General features: G+C 38.5%; 1 protein-coding gene across 9 annotated transcripts in view; it reads right to left on the bottom strand.

The window, feature by feature from the left end:
* The window catches only part of ELAVL2 (ELAV like RNA binding protein 2), a 102,902-nt gene that overhangs the window by 42,610 nt on the left and 39,323 nt on the right, over window positions 1–20,969 (bottom strand). For 4 of the 9 annotated variants that reach the window (XM_074856139.1, XM_074856140.1, XM_074856138.1 and 1 more), the window contains exons 2-3: window positions 15,089–15,179; window positions 12,402–12,642 (exon numbers count right to left, since the gene is read on the bottom strand). In XM_074856139.1, coding sequence (XP_074712240.1) covers window positions 12,402–12,642; window positions 15,089–15,160 — 313 coding nt within the window. In that variant the 5' untranslated portion in view covers window positions 15,161–15,179. The remainder of the gene's footprint in view (window positions 1–12,401; window positions 12,643–15,088; window positions 15,180–20,969) is intronic. The other 5 variants (XM_074856142.1, XM_074856145.1, XM_074856144.1 and 2 more) reach the window with 2 other exon arrangements.

The raw sequence follows: 20,969 nt of genomic DNA, 5'->3' as shown, positions 1-20,969 counted from the left end.
GAAGAGAAACTGAACTTTCATCTTGGCCAGATTCAATTCTACCCTTATGCCATCCTCTTGCCTTATATCTTGCATGGTGATGCAGTGTGAGGAGCACCATCTCCTGCTTCATCAACACAAACTTGATGTCAGATACAAAGATGAGAGTTGCAGCTCCAGTTCTTCCCCACAGCAGGCAGAGAAAGTCAACGATAGGGGGTACTGGGGATGCTAGAGATTTACATGAACCTGATCAAAGATGATCAGTAAGCCTGAAGAGAGGGTTACTAACATACTAACTAACACTTAAACATAACTGTTAACAACCATGAACTGCTGGAAGTAACAATGACTGAACTAGAGAGCATGCTTTCTTACAAACTAGCTTATCATACTACAAGTAGAAGCTCCTCACTGTGCTAAGGTAAAAGTATACCACAGAATATGCTAAATCAGTTACTTTTTGAAAGCTGACTTTACCCTTTATTTTTTACCACTAGTAGCAGTAACATGTTCTACACAGATGGAAGTTTTGTCTTTTGAAGACAATTTGTTCCTTGTCAGAAATACAGCCAGCAGTGCATTAAATATTCTGCCCTATTGTACCACCTAGTCACCTTAAATAATAAGCAGGTGGATAAAGCATCCTGTTCTTCTGCTGGGGTGTTTAGAAGCATGCAGTAATTTGTGCATCCAAGTAAAAAACTAGCATGACACTTGAATGTAAATTCTTTTCTCAAATTTCACATTAACACATACTGTTGTTGGAGTTTTGTTTTTCTTTCAGACTATCTGGTACTTAATCTCAGTTTTGAAGAACATCCTGAGATGTGCCATGATCAAATTTTCTGAGAACTATCTTCCCCCCTAGGGCACATTCTGCAAAAGTTAACTTGTAGTATTGCTACCAACCACGTGGGTTTTTTTCTGGTTTTTACCGATGATTGAAAAACAAAATGATAAACTGCTGTCAAAAGATAAATTCTTTCCTTAGTGTTAACTGTCAACTCAAAAATTACATCCTTGCAATTATGTCAAAGGGGAATATCCTTCTGTCAGTTTTTGGCAGCTGAACTACTAATCTGCAATACCAAGTAGTAGAGAACAAGCCATTCTCATTGTAGTTGGTAACTACACACAGGAAAAGGATATTCTGAGAAAAGCTGACATTTTCATTACTTGTAAGTGAAATATGTCTCCACAAATTCCTATAATTCTTATAGGAACACAGCAAAATTCTTCCAGAAGGAGGAATTTTTGTTTTAAAAAAGAGGGGGAGATAATTGATGCATCTTGTTAAAGATGCAAGACTTCATAACCATTGTGCAGTAACATTAGGGTTCAAAAGCATTTCAAAAAGGGCCATGGCTTAACCTGACATAGGTATCAGAAAGACCAAGAGAAAAAAAAAAAAATCAACTTCTATCTTCAATAGCTCCAGAAACTCAGAAAACAGGAAATAATTCAGACTACAAGCCTCCTTCTGTTTTAGTCAGTTCTACCAAATGTCTCAAATAAGAAAAGCTAAAAACAAAGTGACTGAAACAACTGGTCAATACTGTGTAAAGCTTGAAGATAACATGGCTGTGCCTTTGATAACTGGAATTTGATAGATTTACAAATTGTTAAAGGAGTCATAGAATGAAGTGCAGGATCTGAGCTATATTTGTGACAGTTATTTTCCCTTTCCATGTGGATTAAAGAATTACATCACTAACACCAGAGGCTTGCACATTTTTCTTCTCTGCCTTCTACAACTTTCTACCTACTTCTACTCACACTTAGCACACTCCAGGAAGACAAAAAAATCCAGAGAATAGTATAATAAATACTTTTTTGTAGTTGTGCACAAGAAAACCTGTCAGCCTGGCAAATTTCTATGGCAAGAACTGTCAGTTGAAGCATACCGTGATGAATGAAAGAAAAATGTAGAAATAAAGTGCTTTCATATAAGCAAGTATAAACACATGAGGTTAAAAAAAGTTCCTGGTACATGTTTAAGGTCTTTCTTCCATAATGCAATATACTGGCTGCTTCAACATATAATGGACCAACCATGAACCAGTTAGGACTGGCTGCAGCATGAAGTCTTATTACTTCTGGTGGCTGAAAGTACCCACTTTCTGTAGGGATACCCAGGTCCTTATAATCCACACAACTTCCTTGGAGTGAAAGGGCTTCCAGGTGTGCAGGTCAGTAACACTACCATCCAAACTGAGGTAGACGTCACCGAAACACACCACTATTTATGATAAACACTTTGCAATAATCCCACAGCACAGTTACTCTGAAAAGCAGTGATGCCTATAAAAACTTCAGATTACTCGAGGTCTCTTAATTTTATTGGAAATTAGTGTATTTTAACATTTAAACAGCTGGTGTAGAATCACTAGGACATAACAGCAAGATATACCTACAAGCACCTATGAAAGAGTAAGCAGTGATGACATGCCAAACAGGCAGTCTGGGGACTCACAAGGTGGAAGCAAAGAGCACTACCTCTGCTAAAAGCACACAAGATCTCACATCACTAGAGGACCAGCGCCAATTTGCAAGACTCAACACTTTGATAGGCTTATTGTAAGATACCTCAATCACAGACGAGTAAATTTTAATTTGTCTGCAGAGAAGTGCAAGAGAGTGTATATTGCACTAATCCCCATAAAAAAAGCACAGTGCTTGCTGAAAAGAAGACATTTAATGAAGATGACATTCTGATTCACTACATTCAGAGAGGTCCCTAATATTTAGCTTCATAAAGAGTTCCAAGTTTTAAAACACCAAGTCCTTGCTTACACTGTATATTGAGCTCAGCTCATTAATTCAAGTTAATATATGGATGAATAAACTGTTTAACCACCTTAAAAATGGCTTACTTCCACAATGCCAGTAGTAAGAACTGACTAACAAGGCAACTTGACTTAATCCCTGGGACTGACTACGCAGGTTTAATCAACAAGGGTTTTTTTTACCTTTTTATTTGTAAAAATAAAGCCTATAAGTTTCTGAAAGGTCAGAATAGTGTCATGCCTGCAAAAGAGTGAAATGCAAGTGGAAGGGCAAAGACAGTCAAGTGCTATCTTGATAACATAAGATGAACCAAGTTCCTTCATCTTCACCTGCTTGCATGACTCACTTTCCAGGAGACATGAAAGTGCAATAAATTATGCAGCTTACTATGAAAAAGAACAGCAAATGGTCTTAAGTCATTTTCAATAACATTAAATAGCAATATGCAGAAGAGTAACTATAGGTTACAATATTACCTGGCTTAAGACTATTAATAGTGCTCTGGATCCATACATAAGGCTTGTTTAAAAAGATAACTCCTTCAGGTTTATTCCTGCAGTCCAGACAATAGAACAGTACTCCACCCACCAGCTAGCTAACTAGGCCAATACTGTGCTGTTGCACTTTCTTCCAACAAGCACACAAAGTTCAAAATTACTTTATTATCTTTGTGCTACACCACAGTGTCCCTAGGCTACAGAGACTGCATTTTAACAGCTACAGAGTTCAAAATATGGACTATCCTGAAAATTAAAAAAGTTTCCTTTCACACCCACCCCCAGAAAAGCCTATGTTTCAAGGTCTTAAGCAAGTTGCTCCAGAAAAAAGTCACCACGTATAAAATAGAAGTTTGCCTCCAACTCCATTGAGTTTTTATTCTTGATTTCACTTTTCAGCCAAGTTCTGCACAAGGCATGCCCTCTGGCAAGGTACCATTTGCCAGGCAACACCTTTTGTCCACATCCCTGCCCAAATCAGAAACCATCAGGCTGCCAGAACTTGCTCCTTATCTCAGCATACCACTAAACAGCAGCTAGGAAGAACCCCTGCCTCTCACAGACTCACACCACAAAAGAGCAGTCAGCTTTAGCTAGCTCGTCCTTTAGCTGTCAAACTACTCTCGCTGTCCCACCCTGCATGCACTCAAAACCTTGCAGAAACATCTGATCAATTAGACTAGTATAGGACTGCAAACAAACACATTGAGAGTAAAGGCTAAGAAGGAAAAAGAGCGGGGAAGTTCACAAAAACAGCCAACCTCTTTTCAAAAGTGGCAAAGTTGTAGCGATCTGTTCATTTATGTGGTTCTCCCTGTATCAGGCACTTGTGCTATACGAGCAAATACCTGGAATTATAGCTACTCACTGCCCTACTATTGTCAAAATTTCCATTTTTTGTCATGGGAATGCTTAAAACTTTCTACACAGTAGATAAACACTGTCACTTTGCAGACTAAGCCACTCCACTGATACGCCATACTATTTGTCCCTTCTTGTTTCCTCTGGGACACGAAGAAAAAGGAAAACAACTTGCTTAGCTTGTCTCCTACCTCATTCTCCACACACAGAACTTAAAGGCGGCAACAAGTCTAGAGTTTTAAATTAAGGCATAAGTATACGACCATACTTTCTTCCCATATTCCTGTAAGGTCAGTTAAGATGCCCTAGAATTAGTCTTACATCAAGGCAAGTGAAAGATTTAGGGTTGAAGAGTAAGCTAACACTGTTCAAAGCAACAGTGACAAGCAACTTGAAAGAAACTGTCAGCCTAGGCTCAACAATGGGATAACTCTGAAACACTAACGTTCACATACAGAAAAAGTCAGGAGCCTTGCAATAACTGACAAGGCACATGGTTTCCAACAACTCTGCTTTTGTCAGACACTAACTTGGGCTACGAGTTTTTGCATTGGTATGACAGAAGTAGGGAAAACTACAGAGGTTGAGTTTCACACGTTCTCGATTTAAGCAGCCAGACAACACACTTTCTAGTGTTTCCACTGAGGACACATGGTATCTTACAGGAATTCCTGGGTAATCAAAGGAAAAAGTCACAGCACGGCTAAGAGTTACCACAAAGATCAGAGTTTCACCTATGCACTGCTGAGACAGAGCACCGACCCACAGAAAGAAAAAACCTTTCTCCATCCCACAGCCTCCATTGTTTGGGCAGACTACAACTCAGCATTGTCACCAGGTGTTTCCTCAGTCTGCGCTAGAGGACAGTACTCTATAACCACGGATCTGACAGTGTAGAGTCCCTCCTAACAATCGCACTGACTGTAGGCATATACGTTGCACACACTGAGTTATGACCAATGTTACAACTACTACCGTTGTTAACATAAACTCAACTCTGGTGACATGTTCAACTCCATACGTGTTTTCTACTTTCTTCTGTGACTAATCCAGAAACCATTGCATTTATTTCCACAGTTCTTAAGCCAAAACAGGGAACATGCATGAGAAATTTCAGGATTAACAACTAAAAACTATTTTTGTACAAACTGTAATTGTAAACACACTGACTACAGCTGCATCAATTATTTTCTGGAAGTGTTCAACTTCTAGGCAATTTTTTAAACCTGTAGTTCTAGACACCTGCTGAGTTGTGTGCTATATTTTGCATTTGCACTGTGTGAAAAACAGTAATGGGACAACACTTCCAAGTATTTAAGAAATTAGTATCTGCACAGAGCAAGATGAAATATGAACAATTAAACTAGATAGTTATGCACTTTTCCATAAGACTGAAGTTGACACGACAGAAGGAGAAAGAAATGGGACCCTTCCTCTACATGCCACACTGTACTTTTTCTAGATTGTAGAAGTCTATGACATTTAAGGGTGATATAACAAAACCTGAAGAATTTTACTCTGAGACCTTATAATGTCGGCTATACAGAAACCCCACTGCAATGTGACAGATAGTTGCCAGCCACAGGGCAAATGGAAACACAGACTTTTGAAAAAAGGTATGCAAAAAGATCATGCTTTCAAACAACATGTAAGCACCACAGTAAGGCAGTTTGATCAGCTTTGGAAAATAGGCCCATAAAAAGTGATCAACAAGAATGTCCTGAAATACACTTTTTCTCTGCCTTCAGGTTTAGAAGGCAGGAAGTTTGACAGCAGAAGTGATTCAAGAAGAAACCTTCAGGTGGGGAGCACCTGGGTACTTGTACTAAATGCAACAGTCTATTACCAGGGCTTCACAGCTACACAAGTCTACATATGTGAAACACTGTTCCAGGCTAGATCTCTGAACACATCCTGCCTCATTTTCTAGGTGATCTAAACCACAAAAAACCTACATATATACTTTATTACTAATTCAAACACACTGTTAAAGACAAGAAAAACTTATCTATCAAACAGGTTCTCTTTTAGGGAGAATAAGTTGTAAATTTTATGAGCATATAACAGGAGAACAGTACAGAATCTCTGAAGCCAGGAAAACTAAGAAATTTTCCCAAATTTATAATATCTGGTTTCAGCCACTGTCAGAAATGAGAGTCTGAATTCCACAAAGTTTCAGTTTAGCTTACAACTCTGCAAGCACTCCTGGGTAAATGACAAAGAAGCAAAAGGTCTGAAATCATGGAGATTATGCCACAATGTGACAACTAAGCATTTATCTTCCACATGTACAATTGAATTTGCACTAAAGAGAGTGAGTGCTAAAAAGTGCAATTTTCTTTTTTGTAAGGACACCATATTCATTGCCATTTTTACCTATATTAAAGTTTTAGAAAAGTAGGTCAGAAAATGCAGTTTACCATACTAAGGTAATTCTTCATTTTGAAGTGGTAGCTACTACTGTGCCTTCCATTTTGTCAACAGCTGTTAAATTCATCTTAAAAGCTTGTGCTTTTAAGTACTTGAACAGGGCAGTTTGATAATTATGACTTCATTCCATTTTACCCTCTTCCCTTACATTTAAAGTATTTTTAGCTTAATTTTTGTAATTATACGTTCTTAACATTAGATTAAGTAAAATGTTATCTACTGCTTTTAAATATGTAAAAGCACTTAAAATAAATTAAACTGCTATCTAGAGCGGCTGATAAGAATTCAGTTATGATGCTCTATTGAGAGAACAGGGTCTCCCACTTATTGCACAACTATAATCAGTTCACATGGCAGTTTTGTACCTTGTACTTACATAATCTGCACTAGTCAAAACCACGTAAGAGCTAACAGACTCCAAAATATCTGGGCACAACTCCTCATTCCAGACAGATTCGCTGGTTAGCAAGTAAAGACAGGTGACATCCATGCCCCACTTCTCAGATGCTGCTCTCGTCCATGTGATTCTCACACGGACACTCTTATTCAGCACCCTTTAAAATCTTCATTAGTATCAAGGTTTAATTTCTCTGCTATTTCAATTCTTGATGAAAACACTTTCAGTGTTTTTCCATTAGCTGAACAAGTAAACTTCACTTCAGGTACCAATGTTGCCCCAACAGCAAGTCGTGCCCATGAACTGCATGCTTGGAGAAGACCGGCAGGAACGTTCTACAGCTCAGGTTTCTTCCCTACCTCCTTCACAAGTAAACTCTTAGATAAAAATATATTAGGGACACAAACTTTATGTTGACAGTACACTGCACGGAACTATAACCATTGATTGAAACAATTAAGATGTTTTAACAAATTTGACTCAATAGAAAAAGCATTACTGAAACTACTAGAACAGACCTTCAGAAACAAGGCTTTAGACTGCTCACATGAAATTAAGAAGTGAACTCCAGGGTGCCTCCCTTCCCTACAATAGGTTTTCTAGAGGCAGGGAGGCCCTCAAGCTCAACTCATGTCAATCCTAAAGTGTGCAGACAGCTTCATGGAACTGGGGCACTGTTATAATGCAGTCTTAAATGCACTCCAGTGTTGCAGATATGACTGCAAATTAAGTATTAAATAACAGGGTGGGAAATAATTTGGTTCAAATTCACAGGATGCTCTGACAAGCATTTGGGTCAAGATGGCAGTAGCCATCCTTGATCCCCTTGAATTTCAACACAGGTCACTGGTGACCCCAGTATGTAGCAGACATATGTTGTAGTATGTCTTAATTTGCTAGTGGATCACCTCAGTGGAGTATGGTCTGGGACTCTTGACACTGCCTGCTAATAACAGGTAGGTTAGAATTTCTTATTTTCTTCATCAAAAAATGTTTCACTGCCAAGAAGTGATTCACCTGCATGCTTCATTTCATTCACTAATACTACTGGATTTCTTACTGTTCCTATACTGGAACTGTCTCATCTACTTGGCAAACAGCTCTCAGCTCCAGCATATCACAACTGAAGTTTCACTCATGAAGTAGTCAGAGGATGCATCCAATACTGATATGGACCAACCTGAATTAGACAGCCAAAGGCAGATCAAAGTTGTGTCCCTTACCAATTCTCATTTGTAGTTTAGCCTGTATGAAAGTATAGTTCAATTTCTATGCTCCCCTAAACTGCTTATTAAAGGTATTCACTAAGTATCTAGCACTCATGACAGACCATTTAAGGTGAGAAAAAACTACTGTTTTAACACAGGAATTAAACCAATACAATTCTGAAATTTATGCCAAATCTCTTCCTTTATACAATCCCTGTTCTGAATTGTAGAAAGAAAAGGAAAATTTTCTTTTGAAGACCTCTGTAAAAAACCTGAAAATAAGTAAGAACAGGACCGGAACTAGAGCATTCTCTCCCTAGCATCTATGAACCCAAGGTAATCTTGCTCCAGGCTACTTAAATCACAAGTATTTCTCCCAATGCAGTTATAAGGTCAGACGCCACAATCTCATTTATACTAAAACCTTCTGAAACAAGACTGATGCAATGTTTTTGCTGGCAGGTGAATGTATGCCTGAAAGGTGAGGAGCTGCTCCTTGATGAAGTAGAAACACCAACTCTAACTCCAATGGTTCCCACACTGGAGTTCTTGTTTACCAAGAAAGTAACTTAAATTCAGGATCCTTCTTAGTCATCTGTTTACACTATACAGAAGACACCTTCAAAGAAGAGGTCTGCAACTAAGTCTTGCTCCTTTCTATTCAGGGGCAAGTAGTCTTTTGACACTAGCAGCAATGTGAGCTTCTAGCATATAAAACATCAAAATCATCATGTAAGGATGTGGGCAATTTGCACATCCATCATTAAGACCTTGAGGCTCACTTCTGTCTGCCTGCAGCTGCCTCTTAATTGAGAAGAATGTAATCCTTAAGGAATGTTAATAAGGAATGCTAAATATGTGAGCTCAGATCTGCAAGACAGAGATAAATACTTTGAATAGCCATCCCACTAACTGATCAAGTACCAGTTTTATCTTTCCACTCCCGGAACAAAAGGTCAGGAAACAGGTAGGTAAAGGACCTTTTGTTTCAAGACACTGAAGTCATTGCCTATAAAGAAGACAGGCTCTTCTGCATCAACAGTCTTCAGCTGAAGACAGCAAGGTGTAGTGGCATCAGTCCAGTCTAGTTTCTTTGGCATTCTTCAGTATCATTCACAGCGAGAGCAGAAATTGCTCTGAGGTCTGGTCAGCCCAGAAGGACTAAAAGCAGTGGTTTCAGTATAGCCAATGCTGAAGCAGGGTACTTTACAGACCCAACCATCCCACTGCCTAATGTCTTAAGAGCAAGCCACCTGCTATGGGAACAAGTGCTAGTCATTCAGATCAAAATGTGAGGCAAAGCAACCTTCATTCAACACCACAGACAGGGACTATTCAGTAAGAAAGAAGCCAAAGGATCAGTTTTGGGCTTTAAGAAGCCTCTTATCTTGACTCATTTTGTGTCACTAAGTGGTCCCTACCTCAGAGAGGGTAAATTGTCAGCAATCGCTAACTGAAATGAAGAACAGCCATGAAGCATGGCCTAGTGAATTCATCAAGACAAGGGTATATGTTCTGGCAGTCATCTTTTAAAAGTCATACTCTTCAGGCAGGATTCCCTTGTTTTGGAGGAATTTGCTTTCGAATTAACAAACTGTGTGTAGAATAGTCAGAAGAGATCAAGACTTAAAAACCACTCTTGCAGTCTCAGCACAGCATCACCTCATTAGGCCTGAGTATGGCTATTTCTCCTCCTCTTTAGTTTCTACTTTGCAAGGTACCTGAAGCCAAGTATAAAATTGACTGATGCTCTATAGATCTGAACTCTAGGAAGTCCAAGTAGTAGGGCTTGAGAATCCACCTTGTGACTGGGGACACGGAAGTGTAGTTTGAGAACAAAAACTGTTTAGGGGACAGTAGCCAAGACCAATAATCAAGACTGACCAATGTCAAAAACATCCCTTTATATGTAGCAGGTTGTCACACCATGCACAAGTAAAAAACTTACCAGACAGTCACAAATGCTGTCTCCAGCATGCAGAGAATGAAGACAGGAAAAAAGCATCCTCAAAGACATGATTATTGTCCTAATTTCAGCTGGGATAGAATTAATTTTTGTTCTTAGTAGCTAGAATAGTGCTGTGTTTTAGATTCAAGTATGGGATTTTGTATGACAAAAATACTGATAACACACTGATGTTTTCAGCTGTTGCTAAGAGATCAGGGACTCTCCAACTCCCCACGTCCTGCTTGTGCACAGCTGTACAAGAAGCTGGGAGGGGGCACAGCCAGAGCACTGGACCCAAATTAGCCAATGAAATATTCCATATCATGTAACATTATGCTCAGTATATAAAGGACTGTCAGCCAGGAAGGAGGGGGGTCTTTCTCACTTTCAGGATTGCAGTTTTGGGATCTTGAGTTTTTGGGGATCACTAGCCAGGAATGGGCTGTGTTTCAGTCAGCAGGCAGTGAGCAATCGCACTGTGCATTACCCACTTGTACTTTCTATTATTGTTACTGTTTTATTTTATTACAATTATTAAACTGTTTTTATCTCAACCTATGAGTCTCCCTTTACCCCTCCAATTTTCCTCTCATCCCCCAAGTTGGGGAGGGTGAAAGAGCAGACGAGTGGTGTTCAGCTGCCAGTGGAGTTTAAACCACAACAATTATTCAGTGTCATATCAATATTTTCCCTAATTGTGTATTAGCAGAATGAAGGTATGAGCACTGGCAATTAATGTACTTTGTATTATTCAAAAAAGGTACACGATCTGGCTAAAGTCAGTCTCACTGTGCAGCTGACAGATGGTCAAATTTAGAAGAGATCCCTAACAGCTCACTCTGCTCACCCTCAGCAGGTGCAGACATGGATGAACTGAACACTTGGGAAATCTTCCCCTTGGTATCTTTTTGCTGCCAGGTTCTTTTTTAAGCATCATCCTTATACTGATGACACCCTAGTGCCTGCATCAGTGTGGGAAAAAGGTGGCATAACTTCTTCTGCCATGCTATAGGAGCAAGTATGCCATCACGACAATAGAAGCAAGCATGTGCTGCATGCCAAAGACAAATCCTGGGGTTGGTACCAGAGTTGCCTGAAGGTTTTTAGGCCTTGTCCTCCACTATTCACATACACAGTTGGGGAACACATCTCTCCAGCATACCCAAGCTATCAACACAAATGTGTAGTAGGGGCTGAAGCCACACACAATCTGCATCAACTAAAGCTTTGGTCTTCCCCACTTCCCACTGTTGCTCCTTATGGAACAATTGAACCACAAAGAAGTTTTAGTGTGGAAAAAAAATGTCCATGTTCTGCCACCACCTTCTGATAATAGGAAAGTATTGTGTCCAGCTCAAACCAAAGCATAGAGAATATGCAGCCTCAAAGAGGTGTAGTTTTAAACACACAGAAGCCAACCAGCACATTCAGGAGTTGCAACTAAAAACATAAGTTAAAGATGTGCTCTTGAAAGCTGGATATTTGAGGACTCTGCAAAAAAAGCCAGGAAATATAAGTACCAAAGTCAACACTCCCGAACAAAACTAATTAAATGTTGACATAAGTGGTACATCAATGTTTTTTAATTTGAGAGAGCTTAGAGTTGAAAAACAGAGATGAGACAAACTGAACTTTGCCAACCATCCTTTCATTCTTGTTTTAAAGTGCAGGCATCCATCTGGTAGTTCTTTGAAAGTCAAACAACTGTTCTAAATACATGCGACCTGTGCGCCAGCTGTCACTAAAATAAGGTATTAATTGAATACATCACACTGCATTTCATACTTGCACTCTCAGACAGCACATATTGATTCAAATGTGCATCCTTAAGAAATTGCTCAAGTACCAGAATGCAAAAGCAGCTTCACCTACAAAGTAAGGTAGTCTGCCCTTTTCACCAAGGTACAAGTTTAATTACCTGAATCCCGGAAAAAGGAAGTTTTCCATCAGCTAGGACTAATGAAGTCATGACTTCAGTGGAGCTGAATAAAAACTCAAGTAAACCTTGAATATCTGCTTTTCAACACCTGAATCTTCTTTCTAACTCTAAAGCTCAGAAGATTTAAATGCCCAGTTAGCATTTACAGCACTCATATAAACCTGGATGAAATGCAAATACAGTTTTTGGGTGTAGAATCTAGATAATGATGAACCTAACTTCCTTCTTGCTAGCAACATTAGCATTGGTTTCTTCCACCTTTATTCTGTGATTTAAGAGAATTGCAAAACACCACCTGACAGCTCACTGCTTGGAAAATGAAAATATGAAGAAAAACCCAAAACCAACATACCTGTTATTTTGTCCCTGACAAGCTTGCAGGATTCTATCTCCCCAATGCTGCCAAACAGACTCTTCAGCTCCTCTTGTGTCATGTTCTGTGGAAGGTAGTTGACTATTAAATTGGTCTTGCTGTCTTCTGTGTTCCCAGAATTAACTGGTGATGAGCAATTGTTTACTGTGGTTGAACTATGGGCTGTGTTATTGCAAGTTGGTCCATTAGACAGTTGTGTTTCCATGGCAGCAATTACCTGCTGAAAAACACAGAAAACAAGAACCATCAAAATTCATATTTCACCATCTATTAGGACAGTCCAGACAAGAATCTAGAAGATGTTACTATGCAGAAACTGTATTGCCAGGACCATATATTGTCTCTATATGCAAAAAACCCCACCAGTACAGAAGGATTTTAACTATTAGTCAAGGTAATACTTCAAAAACTTACAGGGAAATGAAGTTGTCACTAATATCTTCTAGAAGCAATCTCAATGAAGTTAACACTCAAAGCTTAGTTTCCATCCTCCCCCATTCCCTTCATTAGGGGCATCACAGCCTTTCTAGTATACAAGTTACCAAGTAGAATTGGCCTGTTACAAGGGTAATCGGTTCTATTAACTTACAACTGATAACTGAAATGATATGGAATATAGCTTTTAAAGTGATAGTATTTGGTTATGCTCAAAACCAGATGAGTGTTAGCTGTATCCTGAGCTTATTTCTCATAAGCAGTAGCAGAAAGCAAGATTAGTAATTTAAAGAGATACTTAGAAAGATATAGGAACGTGCTGGGATGGAAGACAAACTCTTCCTTGATAACCTCTAGGTCAACCCTCTGTCATCACAGGTACAAGCAGGTTTCCAAATGCTTTTATTTGATTAAACTGACAATTTCTGGTTCTCACTTCTTCCCTCCCCTGCACTCTGGAAACACTTAAATTTGATACTTTAACTTGATTTACTTTTAGATATCAAAGTTAGGGAGTGATCACCACTCTAGAAACTACTGTGTTTCACCCCAAAGTAACTGACTTTATGATTGGCAGGTACAGCAGCAATCATTTGGAGAAGTGTCAGTACTTTCCCACAAGCTACCACATGTACTAAAGGCTCTCTGCCACCTCAGTCACTGAATGGTAACAGTTGGTAAATACAGCAGATTTTTAGTGTCAGCCTAATAGCCAAGGCTTAGGCAGCCTACCCTGTTTGAGACCAACTATATAAGACAATGTCCAACAGAAAATTCTATACATTAATTCTCCATTAATAAACATTTCAACACAGAAGCAAGACTCATCAAGAAGTTTCACTAAAAAAAAATCCAGCAATCACTGAAATCCAACCTCATACTTAAATTTCTAGGAGGAATTCTCACACAAAAAAGCCTATTGTAAAATCACAGTGTAATGCCAGGACCTCTGGAGGTTATCTGTCCTAACTGTCCTGTTCAAAGCACCATATGCATTCAATGCATACTCAAACAGCTGATTAGGTCAAATGTACTCAGGGAGTGCAAATCTGAATTTCCTAAAAACATGAGAGGGAGTAAGTTCAGTGTCTTAAACTACAATTCAGACATTCCTGGGAACACATTTCTGTGTTCTGCAACAGAGTTATTTTCCAAGAAACTACTTCAGCACAACGCAAAAAAAAAATGCATCTATTAAGAACATTTATTATGTTAAAAACATTTAATATAAAAATGTGATCTGGTTTTCCTGAGGATCTACAACTGGAGCAACATTTTCTTCCCTTGTGAGAAACTCAGAGGGGTAACCTGCTCCTAGCACTGTGATAAAACAAGTCTGCTGACAAGAGTAGATGATCCTAATTAAGGTAAATTACTTTTCGAAACACTAATATATCTGGCCCAGCTAGTAGCCACATATACTGCACTCTGACGGTCTCTACCATTGCCTTCCCTCCCCCCTCCCCCTTTTTCCTTAAATTTAAGGTCTTCATTGATCAAAATTAGCAGGATTTAACAAGGACAACAACCAATCCTCACTTAACTGCACATTTATTTTCATGTTCAGGTGGCAAGAATGAGATCCTAAGCCAACATTCAAGTGAACAGCTGCAGTAGCCTGTGTATGCTGAAATTACAGCATTTCTCAGCTATAGAACCATCTGCTCTGAATAAAGTGATTCTAATACGTTTTACAAATAATGCATATTCCATTGATAGGTTGAATACAACTGTTCATAAAACACAAAGCACATCTTCAGCAGTTACTAAATATTTTCCACCCTGAAAAATAGTTTGATAAATTTACAGTTTTGAAACAACTTATTAAGACTTGTAAATATACTTTTAAAATAGTAATCAAAAAATACACAGTATACAGGTTTTTAAAGTTACTGAAATTTAGTATTCAGACCATACCAAAACCATTTTAGTGCAATACTACTCTTCAATTATCCACCAGGTATTTTGAATTAATACTAAAATCTAATTGACATTAGAAGAAAGGCAAGCCACTGCAGTATAATTTCTACAGGAGATCACCATATTATAGAAAAAGTTGTCATGGTACGCCAGTGTGCTCTGGGCTCTCACAGAATAAGGACACAACCTACACCCTATAACGAAAGAAGAGAGTTAATGTTCCAAATAGGAAATTCAAGAGTTTGGTATGGCCTCAGCACTATTAACATGTAAAAAAGCAGCCTACAGAATTTAAGAAAAGACCCACAGACCCCAGTCCAAGGCTCTGCTGCCCACGAACCACTTCTAAGCAGAGAAGCCACATCACACAGTCTGACTGCCATGTTAGTTTGGAGTTGCCGTCTGCAATGTGGACACAAAAAGTACCGTATGTTAGATTAGCAAGATAATGCAACAAATCAGTTTGTACAAATTTACAGTAATTGCATTTATATTCCCAGCACGTCCATGCAGTGTGGCTTAATTGGATTTGAGGCAATTCCAATCTAATCTTTCCAAGTTCAGTTCTAAAGTTATTTTTCTTACATGATGCTTATTTTTAAGAAGATTTAAAAGATAACACAGTCTAGTTACCCCTGCATCTACCCTGGAAACTACCTCTAGAACCACACCATGCCTAGAAGGAACTATACCACAAAACAAATTTTTAGATCTTGAAGACTAAAGGAAGAGGAAAGACAGACAACGCAGGGAGTTGATTTTCCATTAACATTTCCATTAGCACACAAGATGACCATGCACCATTGAAAAACAGCTCCCCTTACATGCCTTTCCCAGCCCACAAAAAAAATACACATGACAAACTACTTTGCCAGAATCCAGACTGTTCTTAGAAACCTAGGTTTTAAAAATCAAAATCTTGCTCAGGCAGTATTCAGTAAGTTTCCCTGCAACAGATGTTTAAGAGTACCACCGGCCATATAAGTGGCAGTTTCTCAAGTGGAGTAACTGGAGCAAAATGTGCAAGACATAGTTCTTCATAAGGGTGTTTTTGTCCCAAAGCACATTGTTGTTTGTTTTTAAATAAAACATCATTGCAAACCCAGTTGGATTTGAACAGTGCTAGGAGGATACCACAAAAGCTAATGGGCCATTTGTAGATGATTACAAGTAGTCCAGATGTTAAATATAGCCACAACACTAGCACAAACAGAAAGACTCCTGACTGTTGCCACAGCTTGAGACTGGTGTAAATACAAGAGATCCTTCTTGCCCCTGGTTAGCAGATGTGGTAAATCTAAACTTTGATAAAAAAAGCCAAGGACCCAGATTTTGGAAGGCTGTTGCATCCAGGGTTTATAAACACATACTTCAAAACCATTTTTCCTGTTTTAAAACAGCATAAATTAGTCTTCATTTCAGTTTGCTACCGAAGCCCATATGGTTTGCTGACTTCACATCTGGTCTTTATTTCTAACTTAAGTTGATAAAGACCCTTTAATAATTTTTTTTTTTTTTTTTAAATACGAAACACTGAAGCTTTGGTATCAGCTTCAAGCTTGCAAACCATTCTCTCTGGTCTCAACCCAAAACCAGTGCTAACAACCACACTCCTGCAGCTCTGCAATATATATACAGGCAAGTATGTGATGAACTGCTTATTACATGAAGAAAAACTGAAGTCTCAGCTGACTTCTTTTAAATCCAGAGAAGCTTTATTAAGGAGACTGCTTTTAAGTAGCAGTTTACAAAACTCTGTCCTACAGAGACTGCATAAGATGATATATGTGAACCTCTACAGCTCTCAGCAAAGCAGCATGACCTGATAAGATTATTTGCTTCCTCTGAGCCATGGGATGCACATGGGAAACTCCAATAGGGCAGCTTACTTGTGTGCACAGAACTTCAGCGTACTCGCTACACAGACTTCACTGTACCCTTGAGCATCACAGCACTTCTGAAAAAAGCAACAAGCACCTCTCATTTGAAGTACTTCCAGTTTGCATAACACACCTATCTTCACTGAAGTATTCACTGATGTAAGTACCCTGTGGAACAAGTCAGTTCTCTAAATACCACATCATTATGTCTCAAACCCAAATTTTGTTCTACCAATTCTTTTACCATTTTTATTACTTTCAAAACTGTACAGAATGCTCTTTCACATCTATTTGGAAACTAGAGTTCTTACCCTTTTATTTACACTTCTACCTGACCTGAAAAAAGAGACATACTAATTACACCAAAGAAAAAAACATAATTTTCGAAGAAGTTTCCAGCCTAGTCACTGTACTCTGAAATTAAAATGGCACATTAACATAGCATTCGAGCTGTGAAGAGTCTCCAAAAGTGTTGTAAAGTACAGAACTACTGAAGAATAACTGGTACCATTAAAAAAGCTAATACAGTTTTTGACTATTTGCCTCAGAGACAGTATTATACTTCAGATTATTGAAACAGCTCAGCAGTTACTGCATTCAAAACCTAGTAAGTTCAGGAAACAAGGCTCTATGCCTATTAAAGAAACTTAAGTTTGTTTTAAAACAAATTCAGACTGAGGAGAACAATTAAATGAAGTTGGGAAAGGAAATCTGCTCTTTCTTTACAATCCTGAAAGGAAGCAGAACTGAAGACAAAGTTGTTCAGTTCAACAAACTGAGTAGCTCCCTTTGTTAACAGAGCATGGGAGCCATCTACCTTTCAATAAACTTACTTTTAATTCACCAAGCACAGTTAAGACTTTAAACCAAAAACTCTTGAACACTGTTTGTGGCATTAACTGAAACCCAGTTTCTAATTAGCTGCAGTTCAAGTCATAAATAAAGGTTTGCCTAACAGAGAAGCAAGTAGGCTTTTTTTTTAAAGACCAAAGACATCAGGAGTTAAAAAGCCATATGGTTTACATGATTAGTTCTGGTTGCCATAGAACAGTTCCAATTATAACAACAGTAGATTTTTATATAAGAGCTTTAGAAAATAAATTGGAGCTATCAAGTTGAAGACCAGCAAAACAATAGTCACAGTGGTCCACTAATTTTCCTGCAAAACAAGTATTTTAGTACGTAATATACTCAACTGCTCACGCTCAGCTTAAAATGGAAGCTGAGGCTGGATCCTAGCAGTGTTGTGACAGAACCAAGGTGAGGTGACAAAACAGAAGAGCCTTCAACCACTGTTACCAACTCATATACATATGCTATGGAGAAACCTTCCGTGCATTACATTTCTGGCCAAAGCTTTTCTACTGTCTGTTTTGATTCATAACTGTGCATCCCTATCATTGAGGGGAAAAAAAAATTTCACATAGGTTTTATAAAGAATTTACTTCTATCTATAGACACCACTTCAAAAATCACTGCACAGATGCCTGCCCTGATTAAGCAATATACTTCTAAATGGTATTATTACATAGAGATGATTACAGAAAAATCAGCACCTGAATCTAAGTGTCCAGACACCAGATATTAAACACATCTGCCGCCTCAAACAGGTTACCACTGTACAGAGGCAACTGAAGCTGCACCATGAGATGCCTCCAGCCTCAAGGCTCACAGCTGATACAATGCTCTTGTAAAGTCCCAAGAGAGCCTAAACATGCCCCTGAAGAGCCTCCGAAAGTTACACACCAGGAGACTTTCAGAACATGCTTTAGAACTCAGTATTTGCCCTTTTCCCTCCTGGGTACAGACAGTGCAACGGAAGCACACAAGAATTACCACATATTGCTATTTGGATAAGCAGATGTTACAGATTATTTTCTTAATACCAGACAGTAGAACAAACAGAACCCCATGGCTAAGTACAATGTCCTTTATATCTTCCAGATATGAAAGTCTAAACCTTAGTTTCAGCTTGTAATAAAGTTATTCCCTCTTTTTTTAAATTAAAATATCCAGTATGTTTTACAGAGGATTTATACAACCTACTTTGACTCACAACAGTAATGAAGGTAATTTAGCAAGGATAAACTGTTGTCTGTGAGGAGTGTTGCTACACACCTTAAACAAAAAAACATTATTTGAGGGCTCAGTAAAAGGCAATAGCTCTGACATAACCTAGATACTGAATTTTGCTTTAAAAAACAGAACTCAAAATTTTAATACATCCCAAAAAATATTTAAGTGCACAGTTATTTGTACTTTGAATCGCTGCAACTCTTAAGGCTTCCTCTTTTCTGATTTTTATCTTTACTGTAGTGTTAGTTTGAAGGGCTCTTATTTTCTTCAAGTAGTCAAATATCTTATGAGCCTGCAAGAAAGCACAGCATTAATTCATGCATACTCAAAAAAGCTGCACATAAGAGATAATGGAGGCTGTTGGATCTGGCATATGCTAAAACTAGTACAGAGGCGGCTAGAACATCCCAAACTTCTTTATGGATAAAGGTACACACAGGCCAGAGGGCATCTCTTCAGTCAACAGCCTTGCTTGTCAGAACAAAACACTACTCACTCTTTCGGTTTGCCCTGTAGGAAGAATAGTTGTCAAGGAGAACTTGATGGTTATTCTGATGTCCACACGTTAACAGCACACACTGTGCTTGGCAGTCTGCACAAACAAGCTAAACAATGCTAATTTCTTAGTCTGTGTTTTCACTGTTACTTTAAAACAGTATAAACCAGAACTGCTCCATTAGCAGCCCTCCCCACTTACACATCTATTCATTCGTGTCATTCCCTCCATTACACCATGGGAAAAAATCTGTAGCACAAACTAGATCAGGGTACTGTTCAGGAGAATTCTCAGTCATCCCAACAGAACCAAGCAGCAGAGTATCTTTAGATTTATGCAAAGTTTGAGGAAGAACTTTGTGATACAATACAAATTGAAGACCAAAAAACCTCAGAAAAAAACTTAAAATTAGCTTTTGATAAGGTGGTCTCATTTTCCAAAAACTTATAAAGTTACTAATGTAAACACAGGTAACAAAGATAAAAAAACACGGGAGTCCTACGCAACAATAAAACCCAACTACATAGCCTCTCTAAGCTGTCAAGGTTAGAAGGGAAACCTTTTCACACTGGCTCTTGCATGAGTCACTAAATAAGTAATACCATTTAACAATTCTATACCTAGGTCTCAAAGGCATGGTGAGAACGCAAGTGGTAAAATGGAAGATGGGTATGAAAAAAGTCATATGGGATGTAAGCAAATGGATTTTAATTCATCCTTATGATTGGTGCTGCAAAAGTTAATCTGCAGAAGCTTTCAGCAAGGAGGAAGGGGCAGCAAGACAGACCTGCCCACTCCAGGTAGACAATGAGAAGACAAGTGGACAATTGCAAACAGCTGAACAAGAAACAGCCATCAGTACAGGCATAAATTCTGCTACTGGGAAAAGAGCTTTATAGTCCTGGTGACTGCACTAAAAGGACAGAAGGAAGAAAGGTCAAGTTAACTATTGAACATAAAAATTTATAGGCAACACTAAAAGTGTATACACAGATTAAAAAAATGTCTCCACATAATATGCAATGCTTTTGGAAGCTCTTAATATTCCTGCAAATCATCTAAGAACCTATGGGATGCTAAAAACAATCCTGCACTAATGCTACAAATTTATTAGGAAAAAAGTCAGCATAAAGATTTGCAAGTAGTTCTGAAAAAAAATAATGTATGTACAACAAGGTGAGGACATTGCTTGACAATGGAGTAATCTAGAAACCATGCAGGAGCTCTTCTGACTGAAATTACTGACTACCTTGTCAGCTGGGGTAAAGGAAGGGAAATACACAGGGTATTTTAAGTTACCTTAGAAACCATACTAGAAATACCAGCTTTAATCGTCTTCTGTAAAGAAAACAAACACCTGCATTCTGGTTAAGTGATCAGTTCAAATGAGACTCCAAGTAAAACCATTTTTATGTTCCTAATTATTCAGATCAGTTTAGACACATAACCACTTCTACCAACTTAACTTATTCCCTAAGCAAGAGAGCATCAGCATGTAGCATTAATTAGCTCACACACAGGATGAAAGAACTCAGCACAAAATTATACTATTCGTTTTCATTGCACTCTTTCATTTATAGAGTTTAAAGACAGCTGAGGGGAAACTATTACTTTTGTTATACTTGAAATCCTAACTAAATGTCAAGTTGGGCTTCTGTCTGAACACAGCCAATATTGCTGATGTCCAGCAAGAGTTCCCCCAAAACTATCACTGCATCAGACAGCTGTCCAGGTCTCAAG

This window comes from Strix uralensis, chromosome Z (genome assembly GCF_047716275.1).
Source record: "Strix uralensis isolate ZFMK-TIS-50842 chromosome Z, bStrUra1, whole genome shotgun sequence".
NCBI lineage: Eukaryota > Metazoa > Chordata > Aves > Strigiformes > Strigidae > Strix > Strix uralensis.
This window is presented reverse-complemented; position numbering and strand designations above follow the sequence as displayed.